The 25,129-nt window shown below is 42.2% G+C and overlaps 1 protein-coding gene across 2 annotated transcripts; it reads left to right on the top strand.

The window, feature by feature from the left end:
- The first annotated feature begins 2,513 nt into the window (after positions 1 to 2,513).
- On the top strand, positions 2,514 to 17,401 carry LOC139568592 (transcription factor Sp2-like). Of its 2 annotated transcripts, XM_071390520.1 has the most exons (8): positions 2,514 to 2,575; positions 3,719 to 3,795; positions 10,034 to 10,735; positions 11,034 to 11,231; positions 11,973 to 12,258; positions 12,629 to 12,809; positions 14,276 to 14,469; positions 14,961 to 17,401. In XM_071390520.1, the coding sequence occupies exons 1-8, from the start codon at positions 2,569 to 2,571 to the stop codon at positions 15,059 to 15,061; spliced, it is 1,746 nt and encodes a 581-aa protein (XP_071246621.1). In that variant the 5' UTR covers positions 2,514 to 2,568; the 3' UTR covers positions 15,062 to 17,401. The 2 variants fall into 2 exon arrangements, with proteins under 2 accessions (XP_071246621.1, XP_071246620.1); XM_071390519.1 differs by lacking the exon at positions 2,514 to 2,575 and having other exon boundaries at positions 3,442 to 3,795.
- The last annotated feature ends 7,728 nt before the right edge of the window (positions 17,402 to 25,129 follow it).

The raw sequence follows: 25,129 nt of genomic DNA, 5'->3' as shown, positions 1-25,129 counted from the left end.
GTTTCCTCCAGCATCTTCACAAGGTCCTTTGCTGTTGTTCTGGGATTGATTTGCACTTTTTGGGGATATACGTTCATCTCTAGGAGACAGAACGCGTCTCCTTCCTGCGCTGTATGACAGCTGCGTGGTCACATGGTGTTTATACTTGCGTACTATTGTTTGTACAGATGAACCTGGTACCTTCAGGCGTTTGGAAATTGCTCCCAAAGATGAACCAGACTTGTGGAGGTCTAAAAACAAAATCTGAGGTCTTGGCTGATTTCTTTCGATTTTCCCATGATGTCAATCAAAGAGGCACTGAGTTTGAAGGTAGGGCTTGAAATACATCCACAGGTACACCTCCAATTGACTCAAATGATGTCAATTAGCCTGTCAGAAGCTTCTAAAGCCATGACATCATTTTCTGGAATTTTCCAAGCTGTTTAAAGGCACAGTCAACTTAGTGTATGTAAACTTCTGACCCACTGGAATTGTGATACAGTGAGTTATAGGTGAAATAATAATCTGTCTGTCAACAATTATTGGAAAAATTACTTGTGTCATGCACAAAGTAAATGTCCTAACTGACTTGCCAAAACTATAGTTTGTTAACAAGAAATTTGTGGAGTGGATGAAAAACGAGTTTTAATGAATCCAACTTAAGTGTATGTAAACTTCCGACTTCAACTGTACATAGTGACACATGACCACTGACACACACATGCAGGCCTTCATGAGGGAGGCGGGAGGGGACAGTGCAACTCAACATTAGGAAGTTGATCCTAATGTTTGGTACACTCAGTATATGTCAGTTCCCTGTGTGGGTGTTTTTGCGGTAATGATGAACATGGCCCTTTCAATCCATACAGACTGATGTAATAATTAAGTAGTAGTGTAAACAGCATCAAGGTCAAATGTTTTTACTCTATCATACACTCTTGATAACTAAACCACCAATGACAACACACACCCTGTTGTATAGTCGTCGGGACAAGAGGCACGCAAAGCATAAAGGCAATGTCAATCTTAACACAGAATAGTTTTAAACACTTGCACATGACAAAAACATCAACTCATCCTGTAATTTTGACTGCTTTGCTTTTTAGTTCCCCCCTACCAAACATAAGCTTATTTCATAGCCCTTTTTTCATTGTTATCCTATTCATACACACACACACACACACACACACGAAGGATGATTTTAGGAGAACAAGGACTGCTCATACACACATGCTCCTATGTTGGGGGCCAACTTAATGGATGGACAACACATGAACTTGACATCTAACTATGCCAGCAGTATTGGTGATTTGCCTCTATAGAGAGAATCCAGTTGTGTAAATGGGTTTGTGATTATACATTGAAATAGGAAATTGGATAAGAAGGCCCAGCAGGTCTACACTAAGGGTTTAATAATTTTATATTTTCAAATCTGAGCTGAATTTTTTGTATAATTGTTTTACTGATTGTGTTGAAATGGAAATGACCCTAACCATGAACTGGTCTTTTGTTGCTGACTGGTTTCAAATTCTTGCCCATACTCTATACACATCAAACTCAACTCTGGACCTTGAAGCCAGTTCCACTGCTTGTTTTCATTGTTCCCCTCTAATCAGGGACTGATTTAGACGAGGTGGTAAAATGAATGATCAGGTAGAACAGAACACTTGCAGGCTTCCGGACCTTGTAGGGTAAGACTTGAATACCCCTGCTCTATAGGCGTATTATCCATGTCATATATCAAATCAGACTAAAAATGGTAGGCCACCAGGTGCTAGTGTAAAGTGGTACTATAATGTTTTAATAAGCAGAAATACACATCTGATAGTTCCCCTAGACATAATTTTGCAAGCTTGATCATCGTGCATAATAAGCCTATTTTGCATGCACTCAATGATCACGCTACTACACCTGTAATAGATGACTAATGACTGGGATATTCACATAGGTGTAGGTGAGTATTTAGAAAACATGCACATGTTATTACTATAGATTACCTGAGGATCTACATCACTACAGATCAGCTGTAATTTAGTTTGAGTGACAGAAACAAGTTTGTAACAGCTTGCCCTGTGCCCTTATCAGCACTGCCTTCATACCTCGTCATCCGTAAGCCTTATGTTGACTATGACAGACTGAGTATAGCCTATCTATTCTAATAACATATTGTATCTGTGCTTTGTCGCAGGTATTACCTGAATCAAATGGCTTAAAACAAGCTCATTGATCAAAATGGATGTCATTCTGAGTTTGACCGATTTGTCCCATAGAGCTCTTATTGGACATTATAGACGTCATTTAAATGTAAAACCATTATAATAGGCCCTTTGCCTGTTCCACCTTTTCCCTTAAAACCCACCCCATTGACCATAATCTATATACTCCATTGGTTAAAATAGCGTCCATCGACGGTTGTGTGAGGTTTCAGGTTTTTCATTGGCTAAATAGAATTTCAATTACATTGAGAGCTCGTGTCTACTGGCTGGCCTGGGCATCCTTCATTCAACAATAGCGCGTGGATTGGTCCATGAGCGTGGGCGGAACTTCCAGGGGCTTGCTCTTGAAGGCTCACGGAGAGCGAGTTTCGTCATGAGCGGTGGGTAGGAATTAAAACATTGGTGTTTATATTACATTGTACTTCGTAAAACAATTTGGTCTGTGTTAAAGAAAACACATCGAACAGTTTGTGCTGGAAATTCCTTATGTTTGAGGTTGAGTAGGAGCATTGTGCAAGCCAGCTATGCACTTCCGGAAAAGGGCTGCCTTTTTTTCAGTATCAAAGAGTTTGATTTGCTACGCGTATCTAGCTTAGCATACTAGCCAGTAAAGCTGAATCCTGTTTGTAATTTCAGCTACCGTTAGCTATACATTGATGCTAATCATTTTCGATATTTCACATTAAAACAAATTCCACATGCACGTATCGCAATGGGCTGTCTGTTCCACTCACTTTGAAAAGTCAGCTGCACGAGAAAGTATTTGCAATGCTAGCTAATTGTTTCATTTCTGACTGCCAGTTAGCCAGCAAACCATTTCGCTTGCAAGAAGCTATCTGTGTACGTTTGATGGCGGCGCTATTTTCAGGCCGCGCTCCCCAAAAAATTTTAAGCATGAAATATCAGATTTTAAAGAGACAGTCACATTGGTCACGATTGCAATTGACCCCAATAATCCACAGTGGATATTATTTGTACAGTCCAATTTTTGTATTAATACTCTCGCGATACATTATCATGCTTGAGCTATTTGTGAGATTGCGTGAGAATTCAGCCAAATACAGTAGTCACCAACTCACTGTACACAAGTAGTAGCCCTCTGCTGTGCCCATTTGCTAGCTAGCATACTGTATTTTTTAGGGACTTTTAATTCTGTACTTCGTAGACGAGGAGTTGTAGTTGGCAATGCATGAGTATGACTATCTTTTATTGGCATAGACCCACCCTTTTAGTACGGATTAAAGGTTACAATTTACACCAAAGTCTGATGTGACTGGCATTCACGGGTGGTAGCTAGCCAGGCACAACTAATCAATTAGAGTTGCAGTGCCCATTTTCCTTTGTGTACTGTGTCTTATTTGAATACCTTTGCATGCGTTTAGGGCAAAACAGCTCCCTCGGATTTAATAATTTCCTGAATCTCTGCAGCAGACGTATTGACAGTGACCTGCATTATTTTTGGTACTTGAAATGTGTTAGACTATTTACAGTATATGCAATGTGTGTTTCCATGTATGTTGCAGATCAACAGGACAGTATGGCCACCACTGTTGCTGTCAGTCCCAGCGAGTATCTCCAGCCCTCTGCCACTTCCTCTCAAGTGAGTCACAGCTAGACTACTTCCTGCTTGTCCTCGGTAGTTCTCGGATGTGTAAATATCACGCAGTGGTGTCTTAAAAGTAACCAAGGGGTTCATTATTTGACTAAAGCTTGAATACTGAGTCCAGCAATGCCATCCTATTGTGAATCATGAAGTTTGCAGTTTATGTATTTTATTGGTTGCCAATGGTGAGATGTAGCTTAACCTCCTGTATGTAAACTGTGTTCCACCTAGGGCTGTGTGAAATTCATGATAACTCTCTATTTGTTTTTTTAAAAACCTTTTTCTCCAAGCTTTGCTGCACAAGAGTCACTCCACTTCAAAAAGCACAAGAAAGAGCATTGACAGCCACCATCTCCGATTGTTCAGAAATCGTTTCTGTAGTTAGAAATGGATAAGATTAGCATTCCTGAAACATTTTGTTGCAATATAATTTGATATCTGAGAAGTAAAGCCGAATGATGGCACCCAAATTGGCCATTTTAATTGATAAGATTCATATCTTCAATAATTATAGTACCTAACATCAAATTATGACCATAATTATTCCTAACAAGGAGTAAGACATGAGGAATCCAATAAAATTATCAAAAGCCACCCACGGACCCCCCCCACGCCAAGCCCACCCCAACAACCAGTATACAGTATCAGTTCTCTAGCTCTAACTAGTAGTATGGAGCTGCTGCTTGGAGTATTGTTTCTTCAACGTTTCTAATATATAATATTACCGTTCAAAAGTTTGGGGTCACTTAGAAATGTCCTTATTTTTGAAAGAAAATCTGTTTTTCCCCCATTAAAATAACATAAAATTGATCAGAAATACAGTGTAGACATTGTTAATGTTGAAAATGACTACAGTTGTGGGCAAAAGTTTTGAGAATGACACAAATATTAATTTCCACAAAGTTTGCTGCTTCAGTGTCTTTAGATATTTTTGCCAGATGTTACTATGGAATACTGAAGTATAATTACAAGTATTTCATAAGTGTCAAAGGCTTTTATTGACAATTACATGAAGTTGATGCAAAGAGTCAATATTTGCAGTGTTGACCCTTCTTTTTCAAGACCTCTGCAATCCGCCCTGGCATGCTGTCAATTAACTTCTGGGCCACATCCTGACTGATGGCAGCCCATTCTTGCATAATCAATGCTTGGAGGTGGTCAGAATTTGTGGGGTTTTGTTTGTCCACCCGCTTCTTGAGGATTGACCACAAGTTCTCAATGGGATTAAGGTCTTGGACCCAAAATATGGATGTATTGTTCCCCGAGCCACTTAGTTATCACTTTTGCCTTATGGCAAGGTGCTCCATCATGCTGGAAAAGGCATTGTTCGTCACTAAACTGTTCCTGGATGGTTGGGAGAAGTTGCTCTCGGAGGATGTGTTAGTACCATTCTTTATTCATGGCTGTGTTCTTAGGCAGAATTGTGAGTGAGCCCACTCCCTTGGCTGAGAAGCAACCCCACACATGAATGGTCTCAGGATGCTTTACTGTTGGCATGACACAGGACTGATGGTAGGGCTCACCTTGTCTTCTCCGGACAAGCTTTTTTCCGGATGCCTCAAACAATCGGAAAGGGGATTCATCAGAGAAAATGACTTTACCCCAGTCCTCAGTAGTCCAATCCCTGTACCTTTTGCAGAATATCAGTCTGTCCCTGATGTTTTTCCTGGAGAGAAGTGGCTTCTTTGCTGCCCTTCTTGACACCAGGCTATCCTCCAAAAGTCTTTGCCTCACTGTGCGTGCAGATGCACTCACACCTGCCTGCTGCCATTCCTGAGCAAGCTCTGTACTGGTGGTGCCCCGATCCCGCAGCTGAATCAACTTTAGGAGACGGTCCTGGCGCTTGCTGGACTTTCTTGGGCGCCCTGAAGCCTTCTTCACAACAATTGAACCGCTCTCCTTGAAGTTCTTGATGATCCGATAAATGGTTGATTTAGGTGCAATCTTACTGGCAGCAGTATCCTTGCCTGTGAAGCCCTTTTTGTGCAAAGCAATGATGATGGCACGTGTTTCCTTTCAGGTAACCATGGTTGACAGAGGAATAACAATGATTCCATGCACCACCCTCCTTTTAAAGCTTCCAGTCTGTTATTCGAACTCAATCAGCATGACAGAGTGATCTCCAGCCTTGTCCTCCTCAACACTCACACCTGTGTTAAAGATATACTTCCCCTTAATGCAACCGCTGTGTCAGATTTCAAAAAAGCACACCATGCAATAATCTGAGTACAGCGCTCAGGCACCAAAACAAGCCATACAGATACCTGCCATGTTGTGGAGTCAACAGAAGTCAGAAATAGCATTATAAATATTAACTTACCTTTGATGATCTTCATCGGAATGCACTCCCAAGAATCCCAGTTCCACAATAAATGTTTGTTTTGTTCGATAAAGTCCATTTATGTCCAAATACCTCCTTTTTGTTCACGCGTTTAGTTCACAAATCCAAATTCATGAGGCGCAGGCACACCTTAGTCCAGACGAAAAGTCAAAAAGTTCCATTACAGTTCGTAGAAACATGTCAAACGATGTATAGAATCAATCTTTAGGATGTTTTTATCATAAATCTTCAATAATGTTTCAACCGGACAATTCCTTTGTCTTTAGAAATGAAGAGGAACGCAGCTCGCTCTCACGGCCGCACGCATGATTTAGCTCATGGCCTTCTGCCAGACCTCTTAGTCAAACAGCTCTTATTTTCTCCCCCTTCACAGTAGAAGCCTGAAACAAGGTTCTAAAGACTGTTGACATCTAGTGGAAGCCTTAGGAAGTGCAATCGGACCAAATTTACACTGTATCTTGGATAGGCAAAGACTTGAAAACCTACAAACCTCAGATTTCCCACTTCCTGGTTGGATTTTTCTCAGGTTTTTGCCTGCCATATGAGTTCTGTTATACTCACAGACATCATTCAAACAGTTTTAGAAACTTCAGAGTGTTTTCTATCCAAAGCTACTAATAATATGCATATATTAGCTTCTGGGCCTGAGTAGCAGGCAGTTTACTCTGGGCACCTTATTCATCCAAGCTACTCAATACTGCCCCCCATTCATAAGAAGTTAACGAGAGAATCACTAACATGATGTCAGCTGGTCCTTTTGTGGTAGGGCTGAAATGCAGTGGAAATGTTTTTTGGGGATTCAGCTCATTTGCATGGCAAAGAGGAACTTTGCAATTCATCTGATCACTCTTCATAACATTCTGGAGTATATGCAAATTGCCACCATACAAACTGAGGCAGCAGACTTTGTGAAAATTTATATTTGTGTCATTCTCAACTTTTGGCCACAACTGTATTGTAGCTGGAAACGGCAGATTTTTATTTTTATGGAATATCCGCATAGGCATACAGAGTCCCATTATCAGCAACCATCACTCCTGTGTTCCAATGGCACGTTGTGTTAGCTAATCCAAGTTTATCATTTTAAAAGTCTAATTGATCATTAGAAACCCCTTTTGCAATTATGTTAGCACAGCTGAAAACTGTAGTGATTAAAGAAGCAATAAAACTGGCTTTTAGACTAGTTGAGTAGAAAGAGGAGTGGGAAGTGTGTGTTTGTGTGTGAGAATCGGGTGATGTTTTTTTTCCTATGTTCAGAGAAATTAGCCATTGAAGTCGCTTGCATTCTTTACCATATATTAGTGTTAAAGTACCAAGGTTTTTCCTGTTGTCGCTGTTCCTTCTACTGCCACCACAACCTTTTAGGAATTTTGCTGGTCTCTTGTGTTTCAAATCAAATTGTAATTAAAGAGCAGTAGTAAAATAACAATAGTGAGACGATATACAGGGGGGTACCAATACAGAGTCGATGTGTGGGGGAACCGGATAGTTGAGGTAGTATGTACATGTAGGTAGAGTTATTTAAGTGACTATGCATAGATGACAACAGAGAGTAGCAGTGGTGTAAAGGGTGGGTGGGGGGTGCACTCCAAATAGTCTGGGTAGCCATTTGACTAGATGGTCAGGAGTCTTATGGCTTGGGGGTAGAAGCTGTTTAGAAGCCTCTTGGACCTAGACTGCTTGCTGTGCGATAGCAGAGAGAACAGTCTATGACTAGGGTGGCTGGAGTCTTTGACAATTTTTAGGGCCTTCCTCTGACACCGCCTGGTATAGAGGTCCTGGATGGCAGGAAGCTTGGCCCCAGTGATGCAATGGGCCGTTCGCACTACACGCTGTAGTGCCTTGCGGTCGGAGGCCGAGCAGTTGCCATACCAGGCAATGATGCAACCAATCAGGATGCTCTCGATGTTGCAGCTGTAGAACCTTTTGAGGATCTGAGGACCCATGCCAAATCTTTTCAGTCTCTTGAGGGGGAATATGTTTTGTCGTGCCCTCTTCACGACTGTCTTGGTGTGATTGGACCATGTTAGTTTGTTGTTGATGTGGACACCAAGCAACTTGAAGCTCTCAACCTGCTCCACTACAGCCCTGTTGATGAGAATGGGGGGGTGCTCGGCCCTCCTTTTCCTGTAGTCCACGATCATCTCCTTTGTCTTGATCACCTTGATCACCTTGAGAGATTGTTGTCCTGGAACCACACTGCCAGGTCTTTGACCTCCTCCCTATAGGCTGTCTCATTGTTGTCAGTGATCAGGCCTACCACTATTGTGTCATTGGCAAATGGTGATGTTGGAGTCATGCTTGGCCACGCAGTCGTGGGTAAACAGGGAGTACAGGAGGGGACTAAGCACGCACCCCCGAGGGGCCCCCGTGTTGAGGATCAGCGTGGCAGATGTGCTGTTGCCTATCCTTGCCAACTGGGGGCGGCCCGTCAGGAAGTCCAGGATTCAGTTGCAGAGGGAGGTGTTTGGTCCCTGGGTCTTTAGCTTAGTGATGAGCTTTGAGGGCACTATGGTGTTGAACGCTGACCTGTAATCAATGAACAGCATTCTCACGTAGGTGTTCCTTTTGTCCAGGTGGTAAAGGGCAGTATGGAGTGCAATATAGATTGCGTCGTCTGTGGATCTGTTGGGGTGGTATGCAAATTGGAGTGGGTCTAGGGTTTCTGGGATGATGGTGTTGATGTGAGCCATGACCAGCCTTTCAAAGCCCTTCATGGCTACATACGTGAATGCTACGGGTTGGTAGTCATTTAGGCAGGTTACCTTGGTGTTCTTGGGCACGGACTATGGTGGTCTGCTTGAAACATGTAGGTATTACAGACTCGTTCAGGGAGAGGTTGAAAATGTCAGTGAATACAATTGCCAGTTGGTCAGCGCAGCGCATGCTTGTAGTACACGTCCTGGTAATCCGTCTGGCCCTGCAGCCTTGTGAATGTTGACCTGTTTAAAGGACTTACTCACATTGGCTATCGAAAGCATAATCACAGTCGTCCGTATTGGACGAGTCGCTGGTACTTCCTGCTTTAGTTTTTGCTTGTAAGCAGGAATCAGGAGGATAGAATTATGGTCAGATTTGCCAAATGAAGGGCGAAGGAGGACTTCGTACGCATCTCTGTGTGTGGAGTCAAGGTGGTCTAGATTTTTTCTTCCCTCTGGTTGCACATGTAACATGCTGGTAGAAATGAGGTAAAAAGGATTTGTTTCCTTGCATTAAAGTCCCCGGCCACTAGGAGTACCGCCCCTCGATGAGCATTTTCTTGTTTGCTTATGGCCTTATACAGCTCGTTGAGTGCGGTCTTAGTGCCAGCATCGGTTTGTTGTGGTAAATAGACATCTATGAAAAATATAGATGAAAACTCTCTTGGTAAATAGCGTGGTCTACAGCTTATCATGAGATACTCTACCCTCAGGCGAGCAAAACCTCAAGACTTCCTTAATATTAGATTTCGCGCACCAGCTGTTATTGACAAATAGACATAGACCGCCACCCCTTGTCTTACCGGTAGCAGCTGTTAAGTCTTGCCGATGCACAGAAAACCCAGCCAGCTGGATATTATCCATGTCGTCGATCTGCCACGACTCGTGAAACATACGATATTACAGTTTTTAATGTCCCGTTGGTAGGATAGTCTTGAACAGAGCTCATCCAGTTTATTCTTCAATGACTGGACGTTGGCCAATAGGACGGATGGTAGAGGCGGGTTACCCACTCACCGACGAATTCTCACAAGGCACCCGGACCTGTGTCCCCTGTAACGGCGTCGCTTCTTCATGCGAATGACGGGGATTTCGCCCGGGTCTGGTATCAGCAGTAAATCCTTTGTGTCCGACTTGTTCCACCCCTAACCATTTGTCTCTCTCTCTCTCTCTCGCTCTCTCTTATCCTGTACAGGACTCCCAGCCCTCCCCACTCGCCCTCCTGGCCGCCACCTGCAGTAAGATTGGTCCCCCTGCCGCTCAGGTCCCTGTCAGCGCCCCTCCTGCCCAACCCCAACCTCGCCGTCTCCTCCCCATCAAGCCCGCCCCCATCGCCCCCGCCCCTCCCAAAAACCTGGGCTTCCTGTCCGCTAAAGGAAATGTGATCCAGCTGCCAGCGGGCCTGGGCTCCAACAGCCCCGGCACCCCCATCGTCCTCACCATCCAGCAGAGCCCTGGTCGCTCGAATCAAACATCCAACATCCAGTACCAGGTGATGCCGCAGCTGGGAGGCACACAGACCATCCAGATGATGCAGCAGGGCGGACAGATCCAGCTCATCCCGGGTACCAACCAGGCCATCATCACCACGCCCATGACGGTTCCCCAGCCGCAGCCCGCTACCGCGCCCATCACCCCGCAGAAGACGGTGGCCATCAAGCCGTCCCCCAGGGGACGGAAACCCAATGCAGCCAACGTGGTGCGGCTGCCCAGCGGGCTCATGCTGCCCCTCAACGTAGCCACCGGAGAGGAGCCAGCGGCAGCTCCTCCCCCTCCAACGAAGGGCAGACGAGGAAGGAAGAAGCTGGTGGCAACAGCCCCTCCACCACAGACCACCTCTCCGCCCCCCGAGCAGATGGAGACGATATTGTTAGAAGCCGGGGAGAATATTATTCAGGTATGTTTGTTGTTCTGCTGCATTTGGTGTGGGGTCAACCATGACTTGTCGACTAGTTCACTTGCTTGATTGGGCTACAAATGGGTACTAATTACTGAATGTGTCTACAATGCTTGTGAGTGAGTGTAAATGAGTAATGATTTCATCTGTATTTCTCAAACTCAAAGTGCTATGCTTTACATGAGGGTTATCCTACTCTATCACCCCTTCAACCTCCAGTATTGGGGTCCCTGTATGAGTAAGTGTTGGACAGATTTAGGTCTGTGTCTCATTGCTGCTCTCTCGGTGTTCTCCCCAGGCGGGTAACCAGCTCCTGATCGTGCAGAACACCGGGTCGGGCCAGCAGCAGCTGGTGCAGTTGGTGCAGCAGAAACAGGAGCAGCAGGTGGTCCAGATCCCCCAGCAGGCCCTGAAGGTGGTGCAGGCCGCCTCCGCCACCCTGCCTCAGGTCCCCCAGAGACAGCCTGCACCCAGCCTGCAGCCAGAGCCCACTCAGGTACACACACAAGTTGTTAGAGATCATCAATGTAGCTCTCTCAGCAAACTGACAGATATAGGAGTTACTCAGAGTAGTTAGTTAGGATGCGAGGTGATTTGTCGATAGGTCAGTCTGAAGTTGCCAATGTAGTCATGCACACAGGCCACACACACACTCACACACACAAAACACCTGCAGGTGCTGCATGCACACCACCTCTCTACACTCACTCCAGGCTACCCACATGTTTATTTTTTTTATTTTTTGTGTATGTAACCTTTTTAAATAGGCAAGTCAGTTAAGAACAAATTCTTATTTACAATGACGGCCTACCAAAAGGCCTGCGGGGACTGGGGCTGGGATTAAAAATAAAAGTATAGGACAAAACACACATCACGACATGAGACAACACTACATAAAGAAAGACCTAAGACAACAACACAGCATGGTAGCAACATCACATGACAACAACATGGTAGCATCACAACATGGTAGCAGCACAAAACATGGTACAAACATTATTGGGCACAGACAACAGCACAAAGGGCAAGAAGTTAGAGACAACAATACATCACGTGAAGCAGCCACAACTGTAAGTAAGAGTGTCCATGATTGAGTCTTGATTGATTGCACATGCGCTTTCCAAACAGCTGAAATGTAATGAAACCATAGAAGTGGAAGTGGGCCTTTAATACAGAAATGTGTCCTAATCTGACAGACTTGTTCCATGTTAGTCTGACACCCCTGTGCTCCTCTCAGCTGCTGATCAAAACGGCATCAGGCGAATGGCAGACTGTGCAGCTCCAGGAAACCACAGTTTCCACGCCCTCCGGCATGGTCACCACCACCCTGTCGTCCGTGGGGGCCACCAAGAGAACACTGGCGGGGGGCAGGAAGGAGAGGACCCTACCAAAAATAGCTCCGGCGGGGGGGATGATAGCGTTGAACGCGGCCCAGCTCTCCTCAGCGGGCCAGGCCGTGCAGACTATAAACATCAACGGGGTCCAGGTGCAAGGAGTGCCCGTCACCATCACCAACGCAGGAGGTGTGTGTGTGTGTGTGTGTGTGTGTGTGTGTGTGTGTGTGTGTGTGTGTGTGTGTGTGTGTGTGTGTGTGTGTGTGTGTGTGTGTGTGTGTGTGTGTGTGTGTGTGTGTGCGCTGTATGTTCGGGACAAATATAAAAAGTGCTTGACCATATCCACTCTATTTCCATACTGTCTTCCTTTAAAAACGGTTTTCATTCCAATGGACTTTTAGCAAGCCAATGGAGGCCTGCATTTGTGTGTCAGTGGTCATGTGTCAGTATGTGTGTGTGTATTGGGGTGTGGATGTCTGTGTAAAGTAGCTTTATATATGTACAATGTATGTTTATTATACATGTGCAAGATGTTAAAATGTCTCTACTGTTCTTTCAGGGCAGCAGCACCTGACAGTGCAGACGGTGCAGGGCGGGACCCTCCAGCTGGGCGGCGTGACCTCCCAGGGCCACCAGATGCAGATGGAGCAGACTCTGGCTCTGGAGTTGCAGGGCCAGCCCGGGGAGAAGAAACGCCGCATGGCCTGCACCTGCCCCAACTGTAAGGACTCCGAGAAGAGGCAAGTGGCTCTTACTAGCAAACTAGAGACAGGCCTGAGCACCTGGTGGGAAAAAGCATTATATACAGTATAAAACCATATTTTTTTTAACCAAAATGGGAAGTCTTGGTTGATACAAACTGATACCTGTATAGCAAAAGTGTACCCTTTTGTGAGATTGGGGCAGGGAAACAACCACGATTGCAAGCAACTACTTTCCATCCTCCTGCTATTAATATCTGTGCACCAAGCAGAAATATAGCAAATACACTACATGACCAAAAGTATGTGGACACCTGTTCGTCAAACATCTCATTCCAAAATCATGGGCATTAATATGGAGTTGGTCCCCCCCCTTTTCTGATATAACAGCCTCTACTCTTCTCAGAAGGCTTTCCACAAGATGTTTGAACATTGCTGCGGGGACTTGCTTCCATTCAGCCACGAGCATTAGTTAGGTCGGGCTCTGATGTTGGGCGATTAGCCCTGGCTCTCATTCGGAGTAACTATTTATCCCAAGGGTGTTTGATGGGATTGAGATCAGGGCTCACGTTCTTCCACACCGATCTCGACAATCCATTTCTATATGGACCTCGCTTTGTGCATGGGGACATTGTCATGCTGAAACAGGAAAGGGCCTTTCCCAAACTTTTGCCACAGTTGGAAGCACAGAATCGTCTAGAATGTCATTGTATGCTCTAGTGTTAAGATTTCCCTTCACTGGAACTAAGGGGCCTAGCCTGAACCATGAAAAACAGTCCCAGACCATTATTCCTCCTCCACCAAACTTTACAGTTGGAACTATGCATTGGGTTAGGTAGCGTTCTCCTGGCTTCCGCCAAACCCAGATTCGTCCGTTGGACTGCCAGATGGTGAAGCATGATTCATCACTCCAGAGAACGCACTTCCAGTGTCCAATGGCGGTGAGCTTTACACCACTCCTGTCAATGCTTGGCATTGCGCATGGTGATCTTAGACTTGTGTGCGGCTGCTCGGCCATGGAAACCCATTTCACAAAGCTCTCGACGAACAGTTCTTGTGCTGACGTTGCTTCCAGAGGAACTCGGTAGTGAGTGTTGCAAACGAGGACAGACGATTTTTAAGCACTTCAGAACTTGGTGATTCTGTGAGCTTGTGAGGCCTACCACTACCCGTCTGAGCCGTTGTTGCTCCTAGACGTTTCCACTTCACAATAACAGCACTTACAGTTGACCGGGGAAGCTCTAGCAGGGCAGAAATTTGACGAACTGACTTGTTGGAAAGGTGGCATCCTATGACAGTGGTACGTTGAAAGTCACTGAGCTCTTCAGTAAGGCCATTCTACTGCCAATGTTTGTCTATGGAGATTGCGTGGCGGTGTGCTTGATTTTATACATCTGTCAATAACAGGTGTGGCTGAAATAGCCAAATCCACTAATTTGAAGGGGTGACCACATACTTTTGTGTATATATAGTGTAGTTAAGTTTGTGTTTTCTGTGTTGTGCAGGCCCGGCGAGGTAGGGAAGAGGAAGCACATCTGTCACATCCCGGGCTGCGAGAAGACGTTCCGGAAAACGTCACTCCTCCGGGCCCACGTGCGCCTGCACACCGGCGAGCGGCCCTTCGTCTGCAACTGGGTCTTCTGCGGCAAACGCTTCACGCGCAGCGACGAGCTGCAGAGGCACGCCAGGACACACACAGGTCTGTCCACCGCAGGAGACACGCTGATACACACTGTAGGATGAGTGTAGGTCAGTCTGCAACACACACTGGGTCATGTTCAGTAAAGAGCACCGTAGCAAAACGTTTTTGCAATGGATAATGACAATCCTGTGTTCTTATTAGACAAGTTCAGATAGTACCGCCCCTGTTTTCAAAATGTTTTCCACCTACTGAACACACCCCAGGACACACACAGAGGAGGTACGTACACAGCAAAGTTAGCACAAGTCAGTCGACAATACTCCATACGCCAAATCATTCTGATACACCATTGTGTTCACCACATGTCAGGACTCAAGCAGTACAGTAACATACAGTATGTTAAGTTTTGCTTAAGTTTTCAGGACTCAAGCAGGCACTCAGATTTGTTGCAGAGATTCCCTTGCAGCAGAGAAGGATGGTATTGCTCTTTCATAGTTTTGTTATGCAGGAAAATTAAACCACTCATTTATTCTGTCTTTTCCTTGCAGGAGACAAGCGCTTCGAGTGCAACCAGTGTCAGAAACGGTTCATGAGGAGCGACCATCTCACGAAGCATTACAAAACACACATAAACACCAAGAACTTGTGAGCTGTGCTGTATACCGACTGTATACACAGACATGCCCTGATGAACTAAACCCCATAGAGGGCCGCAGGAGAGGATGCCAAGAGGGTAGTCTCATGATGGGTGAACCCCAAAAACGCCCCATACGCCCTCTTCTCCTTACTCCCCCCTCAGAGGCTTCGTAGCCTGGTGTACATACCAATCCTCCCCCCACGGACTCAACTGTTCCAGTCAATTTATTAATGATAAAATATATATATATATATATAATTACGGACAGCAGGCTTACCTACATAGGCAGAATGTGTAGAACAGCGAAAGGCGGTCTCCCAGAAAGATAGGCAAGCGTGGTTGCTGTGTTCTGATGACCTCATGCTTTGAGCACCATATCCAGTCACAAGGCCTGAGGGAGGAATGAGAGAAAAACGGATAGATTTAGTCTACCAAAGTACCCGAGCCCAAAGGAGACCCCAGCCACTCTTGCCCCTTCTTGTTTTTTCATGTTTTATTCTTTTCAATGTTAATAATAACAAATATTATTGTTGTTGAAGCTCCAGAATAAGTTTTTTTTCTAAGTTGATCCTCAAGCCCCACGGGTATCCAAGGTACTTTTTTCAGTCAAACAAATCCTTTTCAGTAAATTGCACTACATGCATATCCTTTTACATGGTTTGAACGGTATTTGTAATTCTATTCTTGTTCAATATCAAAGTACTATTATAGATTTTTCAACAAATAAATTATTTGGTTGGAATGAACCTACATACCTGTGAGGCCTTGGTGACCACTTTGAAACCTTACACAGTTCCAGACTATGAAAACCCAAGTTGGCAAAAGATTTTGTGTATGTGCGTACAAACATACATTCGCACATACATGGGCAAATATAGATATTTATGATGTTCAGACATAATACCCTTTTCGGGAGTTTTTTTATATCAAATATGAAAATGTAAATTAGGTTTTGGCATTTTTTTGTTTGAGTGAAGAGTTACACATTTATTTTGAGTACACACTCCATCCTAATGAGTTTAAATGTAGTGCATTGCTATGTGTATATCATTATGATATTAACTAAATATGTTCCAGATATTGGTCTGGCGTGACAATCATGCCATAAGATGCAAATAATCGACATTAAAATGCTTTCTCGGGCCTGTCATAACTTGTTTATTATGATCTACATTAAGATCCGTTTGAGGCAAATATGTGTGATAAAACATTTCCGATTCGTATGACATACAAATTGACAAGCTATCTACTATTATTTATCTAAGGTTTCTGGTGTTCAATTCCTTTAACAGTCAAGGAAGAACACCAGCACTAAACCTTTACTCAATATGTTCTGTTCAATGAATACATATTGACTGTTTATGTAGCTAACTGCATAACAGCGTACATTTTTAATATTTTTCTTTCAAATATTTAATTAACTACTCGGAAAGATTAATACATGTCCCCCAGCAAAAAAAATGATCCTCATGCATTTTAAAATGAGATCAACATTTCATTGAATAGCCAATAGAAAAATCGTGTCCAGTATGTCTGGATGCCTAAACTGGGCCTTGGGGGACGGAAAGAAAGTCCTGCTCATATTTATGTTTGTCTTGTATGTCCTGAATGTGTATATACAATGTGTCTGGGAGACACAGTAAAATGTAGGATAGAAAGTTACACTGCCTTGTATTTTGGCCGGCCTGGCCAGAGCTGAAGGAAGTGGACTCTGTACAGTGTGAAAGGAAAATGCGTAATGTGACATTGTATAGCTTCATTCCTGCTTTGTACACCATTACTTCTAGATGATCCCTTTTCTATCGAATTTAAAGTTGCCTTAGACAGTTGCACCCAGTATTTAAAGAGATTTCTGTCTAATTTCCAGGGAAAGGCATTTGTATAATTCCTTTTATTTTTGTCTAACTTATGTTACATAATGCCGATGTTTATGTGCACTGACTTGAGCCCATGTTGAAAATGTGTGATTTTTATTTGATTTTTAAGTAATGATCAGTGGATGAGTTATTTTACCTAAACTGAAAAGGTCCTAATGTTGGTCTCAGTGAACCAGGTGCTTTTCCCTCTCTAAACCTGATCTACTACAGTAATAGATACAGATCCTGTTTGTGTCTGAATTGGCACCCTAATCCCTATATTGTGCACTACTTTCAACCACAGCTCTATGGTCTCTGGTCAGAAGTAGTGCACTCTATAGGAAATAGGGTGCCATTTCAGACTTCCTTTGATTAACAGGAATCCTCAGATATTCAGCTATTGCCCATCTTTTATAACTTGTATTAAGGCGCTTACTACAGGTGCTTGCTCCTTTTTTACAGTCACCCACCCCTCCAATAAAGCATTCAAACTGTGTTCTGGGTTGTCCTTCTTCGTCCAGGTCCCATCAGCCTTCACGAGAGATTGCCCTCACGAGAACCATGGGATGAATTTTGAAAAAGGTGTGTTTGTGTACAAGTATTTACCTGGCTGTCATTTGTTTTACATTGGGCAGTAGGTAGCCTAGATCGTTGGGCCAGTAACTGAAAGGTTGCTGGTTAGAATCCCTGAGCTGACAGGTGAAGAAATCTCATGTGCCCTTGAGCAAGGCACTTAACCCTAATTGCTCCTGTAAGTTGCTCTGAATAAGATCGTCTGCGAAATCAGGGTTTCCCAAACTCGGTCCTGGGGCCCAGCCCTGAGTGCATGTTTTGGTTTTTGCCCTAGGACTACACAGCGGATTTCAAATATCCAAGTCATCATCAAGCTTTGATTATTTGAATCAGCTGTGTAGTGCTAGGGCAAAAACTAAAACTTGGGCCGAGCTTGGGAAAACCTATGCCAAATGTACATGGCTAATGAGGAAATAAAATAATTTATTGAAAAGATTGAGTGATTCCAAGCTATAGGGTCTCAGTGCTGTATCCCCTTCATGGCTTGATGTCTGGACAGTTGATTTCAGAAAAAAGTGTGTTTGCTACATAATGTTCTTTAGGGTTCAAGGAAACTTAAGTCTAGCTCAGATCGATTGTCTGCGGGGCCAAGTTAAACACCCCCTTTCATGTAAAAAAAAAAAAGTCATGACCATTATGCTTTTAGGGAAAGAGGATAATTTTGTACATGTATTAAACTGCAAGTTTGATCAATTCCAGTCCCGTTGCTTAGTGGGTTCAGTGTTTATATAATGAATATGAATTCGGAGGGGAGAAATTATTAAATAGTAAAGCATTAGAGTTTTAAGAATTGTGTGTGTTCAATTATTTGTGACATTGTGGCATTTAAAGCATATTGAAGTTAGAAGCAATAGGATTTGAAGCAATAGCCTACCTGCGTGTGGTCAACTATTTCAGCACCATTTCGCGCTGCTCTGAGACAAGCATGAGGACTGGTCTTGATAAATCAATGACATTTTTATGATCACTGAATCTCCGTTTGGGTATTGGTTAGACTACAATTAGGGTGTTGAAATGTTATGGTCTTAGTACTGTAGCCTACTCCCGACCGGTCACGTTGTACAGCGCCATATTGTCCTAACGGAAACCCTGAGGGTTTTGTTTTTCTTGGAATAGAAACACCATAATATTAATCAAATTAAGCTAAATTTCTTAAAATCAATCCCATATAGTATGTTCTTACAAAAAAGGTTTTAAATTCTCTAGTACAGCCAATTTTGAAGACTGTCAAATGCTTCTCAAAGATGCCCTCTGGTGGTCAAACTAGCACTAACTAGCATTAATGGCAACAATGGCTGACAGTTAAATAACTTGCCATAGAATTCTGCGGCAGCCCGCAAGGTGTGCTGCAGTATGTCGCAACTTTTACAAAAAGAACCACTGTAATCAAATGCCTACCCAGACTATTTTCATTGCCCCCCCTCCCCTCTCTTTTACACTGCTGCTACTCTCTGTTATTATCTATGCATAGTCACTTTAATAACTCTACCTATATGTACATATTACCTCAATTACCTCGACTAACCGGTGCCCCCGCACATTGACTCTCTACCGGTAGCCCCTGTATATACCTTCGCTATTGTTATTTTGCTGCTGCTCTTTAATTATTTGTTACTTTTATTTATTTATTTTTAAAAAATTCTTAAAACTGCATTGTTGGTTAAGGGCTTGTAAGTAAGCATTTCACTGTAACCTGTTGTATTCGGCGCATGTGACAAATACAATTTGATTTGATTTGGTGTAGCCTGAAAAATCTAAGCGTTTTAATATGTTGTTTTTGATTACATTTGTTAATTTATTTGCTGAAAATACATTTTACATTTTGAATTCTAATCTAGAAAGTTATTGTAACTTCATTCTAATCTTTAAGAAATGTAGCAATTTTGCAATAATCTCACGAAGCGAGTACACAGTAGATGATTCATATTAATTAGTTAATGAATTTACAACAATATAAACAAGGATTTAATTTATTACAACAATATCGACTTCACCGACCGAAGAGAGGCTGGGACACAGTAGGTTCAAAAGTCCTTTAATGTGATAGGAAAGCATCCAACAGGAAAGTGTGATTATTGCCAGGAAACAGGTACAGTGGAGCATGTATTGCCACAGTGTGGGTAGTATCAGAGGGAAAGAGGCTGAGATCTAGTATGAGGGAGAAGGGGATACAAGAAATTAGTTTAAAGAGTATATTGAGTAGAACGTCATTAGATATAGTCTCAAATATTTTATTCTTTTTTTCAAGAGCATCGGAGCTGGCAGGTAGGATTTAGTTTCTTCCTGTATCTGGCCCACACTCCAGTACAGTAAACGACGGTAATGCACCATAACGTTGGATGCCAACCACCTATAAACCCCACCGAAGAAGAAGAAGAAGAAGACTTCACCAACTGCATACAATTGCGAACGCTCCCTGTTTTTTTGTAAAGAAATATATACTTTTTTGGTATTTAAAAAAAATCTTATTATAACATTTCTAATGACAATACAATAACAACAAAAAAACATAGGCCATCACTACACGTATATTTTCTCGGAAGAAACATAAAATAACATTAAAAGTAAAAAAAATTTATCACAACAATTGACTTTCAAAAGTTAATGTACCTTAAATAAAATAAGGTCAGGGGTTACAGTTGTACAAACCTATGATAGAGTTGTAAGAAAGTCAGGGGGTTACAGTTGAACAAACCTATGATAGAGCTGTAAGAAGGTCAGGGGTTACAGTTGTACAAACCTATGATAGAGTTGTAAGAAAGTCAGGGGGTTACAGTTGAACAAACCTATGATAGAGCTGTAAGAAGATCAAGGGTTACAGTTGTACAAACCTATGATAGAGCTGTAAGAAGGTCAGGGGGTTACAGTTGTACAAACCTATGATAGAGCTGTAAGAAGGTCAAGGGTTACAGTTGTACAAACCTATGATAGAGCTGTAAGAAAGTCAGGGGGTTACAGTTGTACAAACCTATGATAGAGCTGTAAGAAGGTCAAGGGTTACAGTTGTACAAACCTATGATAGAGCTGTAAGAAAGTCAGGGGGTTACAGTTGTACAAACCTATGATAGAGCTGTAAGAAGGTCAGGGGTTACAGTTGTACAAACCTATGATAGAGCTGTAAGAAGGTCAGGGGGTTACAGTTGTACAAACCTATGATAGAGCTGTAAGAAGGTCAAGGGTTACAGTTGAACAAACCTATGATAGAGCTGTAAGAAGGTCAGGGGGTTACAGTTGTACAAACCTATGATAGAGCTGTAAGAAGGTCAGGGGGTTACAGTTGTACAAACCTATGATAGAGCTGTAAGAAGGTCAGGGGGTTACAGTTGTACAAACCTATGATAGAGCTGTAAGAAGGTCAGGGGTTACAGTTGTACAAACCTATGATAGAGCTGTAAGAAGGTCAGGGGGTTACAGTTGTACAAACCTATGATAGAGCTGTAAGAAAGTCAGGGGGTTACAGTTGAACAAACCTATGATAGAGCTGTAAGAAGGTCAGGGGTTACAGTTGTACAAACCTATGATAGAGCTGTAAGAAGGTCAGGGGGTTACAGTTGTACAAACCTATGATAGAGCTGTAAGAAGGTCAAGGGTTACAGTTGAACAAACCTATGCTAGAGCTGTAAGAAGGTCAGGGGGTTACAGTTGAACAAACCTATGATAGAGCTGTAAGAAGGTCAGGGGGTTACAGTTGTACAAACCTATGATAGAGCTGTAAGAAGGTCAGGGGGTTACAGTTGTACAAACCTATGATAGAGCTGTAAGAAGGTCAGGGGGTTACAGTTGTACAAACCTATGATAGAGCTGTAAGAAGGTCAAGGGTTACAGTTGTACAAACCTATGATAGAGCTGTAAGGTCAGGGGGTTACAGTTGAACAAACCTATGATAGAGCTGTAAGAAGGTCAGGGGGTTACAGTTGTACAAACGTATGATAGAGCTGTAAGAAGGTCAGGGGGTTACAGTTGTACAAACCTATGATAGAGCTGTAAGAAGGTCAGGGGGTTACAGTTGTACAAACCTATGATAGAGTTGTAAGATGGTCAGGGGTTACAGTTGAACAAACCTATGATAGAGCTGTAAGAAGGTCAGGGGGTTACAGTTGAACAAACCTATGATAGAGCTGTAAGAAGGTCAGGGGGTTACAGTTGTACAAACCTATGATAGAGCTGTAAGAAAGTCAGGGGGTTACAGTTGAACAAACCTATGATAGAGCTGTAAGAAGGTCAGGGGTTACAGTTGTACAAACCTATGATAGAGCTGTAAGAAGGTCAGGGGGTTACAGTTGTACAAACCTATGATAGAGCTGTAAGAAGGTCAAGGGTTACAGTTGAACAAACCTATGCTAGAGCTGTAAGAAGGTCAGGGGGTTACAGTTGAACAAACCTATGATAGAGCTGTAAGAAGGTCAGGGGGTTACAGTTGTACAAACCTATGATAGAGCTGTAAGAAGGTCAAGGGTTACAGTTGTACAAACCTATGATAGAGCTGTAAGGTCAGGGGGTTACAGTTGAACAAACCTATGATAGAGCTGTAAGAAGGTCAGGGGGTTACAGTTGTACAAACGTATGATAGAGCTGTAAGAAGGTCAGGGGGTTACAGTTGTACAAACCTATGATAGAGCTGTAAGAAGGTCAGGGGGTTACAGTTGTACAGACCTATGATAGAGTTGTAAGAAGGTCAGGGGTTACAGTTGAACAAACCTATGATAGAGCTGTAAGAAGGTCAGGGGGTTACAGTTGAACAAACCTATGATAGAGCTGTAAGAAGGTCAGGGGGTTACAGTTGTACAAACCTATGATAGAGCTGTAAGAAGGTCAGGGGGTTACAGTTGAACAAACCTATGATAGAGTTGTAAGAAGGTCAGGGGGTTACAGTTGAACAAACCTATGATAGAGCTGTAAGAAGGTCAGGGGTTACAGTTGAACAAACCTATGATAGAGCTGTAAGAAGGTCAGGGGGTTACAGTTGAACAAACCTATGATAGAGCTGTAAGAAGGTCAGGGGGTTACAGTTGTACAAACCTATGATAGAGCTGTAAGAAGGTCAGGGGTTACAGTTGAACAAACCTATGATAGAGCTGTAAGAAGGTCAGGGGGTTACAGTTGAACAAACCTATGATAGAGCTGTAAGAATACAGTGTTTTTTTTTGTTATTGACTAATTCTAGAGATTTATTAAATATTGGATTTCAAGTAAAAATATATTGCATTTGGGGACAGATTTAAAATATTTGTTTTTGTGTTTATAATTTACCAGAGAAAATGAAGAAATTAACGACTTATTAAGTAGTTTTGTTTTCATTTGAATACTAACATATTACATAATTAATTGTAAATACATGGGTCTTATTGATGAAATAAAAAATTTAAATACTTAACTCGCTCCAAAATAATTTCACAGAGTCACACATATAAAATGTGTATAATAGTTTTCCCTTCAGAAAAGGCATAGTCCTCTAAGTCCATGAATTTAGACAAGTTTTTGCAAGGGTATATTTTGTGCAAGATTTTAAAGTGGATTGCTTTTACTTTTTTGACATACAAAATTTGTGAGGGAGCAACCAAGCATTCACCCATTCAATTTCAGTAATATATGCATTCAAGAAGAATTTCACTCTAGGAGAGATCTTGTTCTTGGAGTTAAAAAGTTATTTTATGACTGTATTATTACATTTCTTTTCCAGCAGGGGGCAACCTCGAACATTAGTTGTGTATCTATCTTGACTAGTTCTCCAAAACACAAATTACATTGGATTAATTGAGTAAATCCTGAAAGTATTGCTTTGCATATAGCATTATATTCTTTATAATGTATTGGGAAGTTATATGTTTGTAAGAACTTTCTGTAAGAGAGTATATTTCCTTCTCTATCAAATAAATCAAGCACAGATATATTTCTTTCAAACCACTTAGGAAAGAACAAATACTTGTTTTTAACAACATTATCTTTGTTGTTCCACAGAAGTGTCTTGTGTGGGGAGAAGTTGTGGACAGGCTAAAAGGGCTTGTTTATGAAATTTGGACAGTTTGATGGGTAATTTTGCTGGAGAATAGTTGCACTTCCACAAAAATTAAAGACCACCCAATTTCATAAAAATATGACAGGGAATTAAGTACCATATAGATTCAGAGCTAAGCATACATCTTTTTATCCAGTTTACTTTGAAGATATTGTTGATATCAATGAAATCTAGTACTTCAAAACCCACCATCAGCTCTTTGGTTTGATATTACAGACTTCTTAAGGTTGTGTTGTTTATTTTTCCATATAAAGTTTTCTTGATATCCTTGCTGGTTTGATCAGCTACAGATAGGGATACAGCAGGGTAGACAAAACGTGACAGACCCTCTGCTTTGGACAATAAAACCCTTCCAATAATACAGCGGTCATGTTGGAGCCAGTTATTAAAGATGGATTTTGTTTTCTTTAATCTCTGAAAGAAATTGAGATGTTGACAGACAATATGGTTTTTCGCCATGTGCATCTTTCACTGGAATATTCTAATTAGATTGGTAATTTGAGTTATGCAGGGACAATATTTTGCAATTACTTAAGTTCCAGACCAGAAGCAGTAGGAAATGATTTGATAATATTAAGTGGAAAAGCAATTTGACCCTTGTCTTTTAGAAACAGAGCGGTATGGTCTGCTAATTGAGATATTTTTATTTATTTTCCAAAAATTGAAATACCTTTTAATTCAGGGTTGTTTAAAATGCTAATAGATAGTAATTCTACAACTAAAATGAATAAGAAAGCTGAAATAGGGCAACCCTGGCGTACGCTGCGGTGAATTAAATATTTGAGATGTGTTACGATTAATCGTAACTATTAATATCCTTATAAAACATATTGATGACAGAAACAAAACTAGTCCCGAAACCAAAAGTGCACAACGAAAGTATTAGCAATTTGTGTTGAATTGTATCAAATGCTTCACAAAAGTCGAGGAATAAAATAGCCTCGGTGTCAACTGAATCAATCAAGTATAAAACGAACCTAATGTCACAGCTGGTGTGGCGACCTTTCATGAAACCAGTTTAGGTTTCAATAATACGCTGGTTTAGGCCCATTTTAAGTCTATTAGCATATGCTAAAGTTATCAATTTATAAACTGCATTTTATAATGTAATAGGTCTCCAATTATCTATGAAAAGGGGAACTTCATGGTAGTTATCATCTCACCCTTAGCTAGGTATTCTTGGAACATGTTGAATACTGGTCCCTCTAAATGTTCCCAAAAGTGTAAATATAATTCGACAGAAAGACCATCTGTTCCAGGTGCTTTGCCCTTCTTCATAGATTTAAGAGCATCTCTAATCTATACTATAGAAAACTCCTCTTCACATATGGACTTGAACTCATCAGAAATAATTGGAACATGACCACGGACATGTTTAATAAAATGTTCACATTCAATACCATTAAAATTAGATTTATACAGATGTTTCTAGAAAGAATACACAATGTTAGAGATGAGCTTAGTGTAATGAATACTCATGGAGAGAAGGGTGTAGATTCACGCGCAGAGCGCGGCAGATGTTTATTTCGCCTTCGCAGAAGGCAGGAATCGTGGTCACAGGCAGGCAATGGTCATACACAGGTAGGCAAACAGGCAGATGAATCAAAAGTAGGACTGAAGGCTATAACTGGTTCT

The sequence above is a fragment of the Salvelinus alpinus genome, chromosome 2 (assembly GCF_045679555.1).
Source record: "Salvelinus alpinus chromosome 2, SLU_Salpinus.1, whole genome shotgun sequence".
Taxonomy (NCBI): domain Eukaryota; kingdom Metazoa; phylum Chordata; class Actinopteri; order Salmoniformes; family Salmonidae; genus Salvelinus; species Salvelinus alpinus.
The sequence above is the reverse complement of the archived record's forward strand: the minus strand, read 5'-3'. Positions and strand labels throughout refer to the sequence as shown.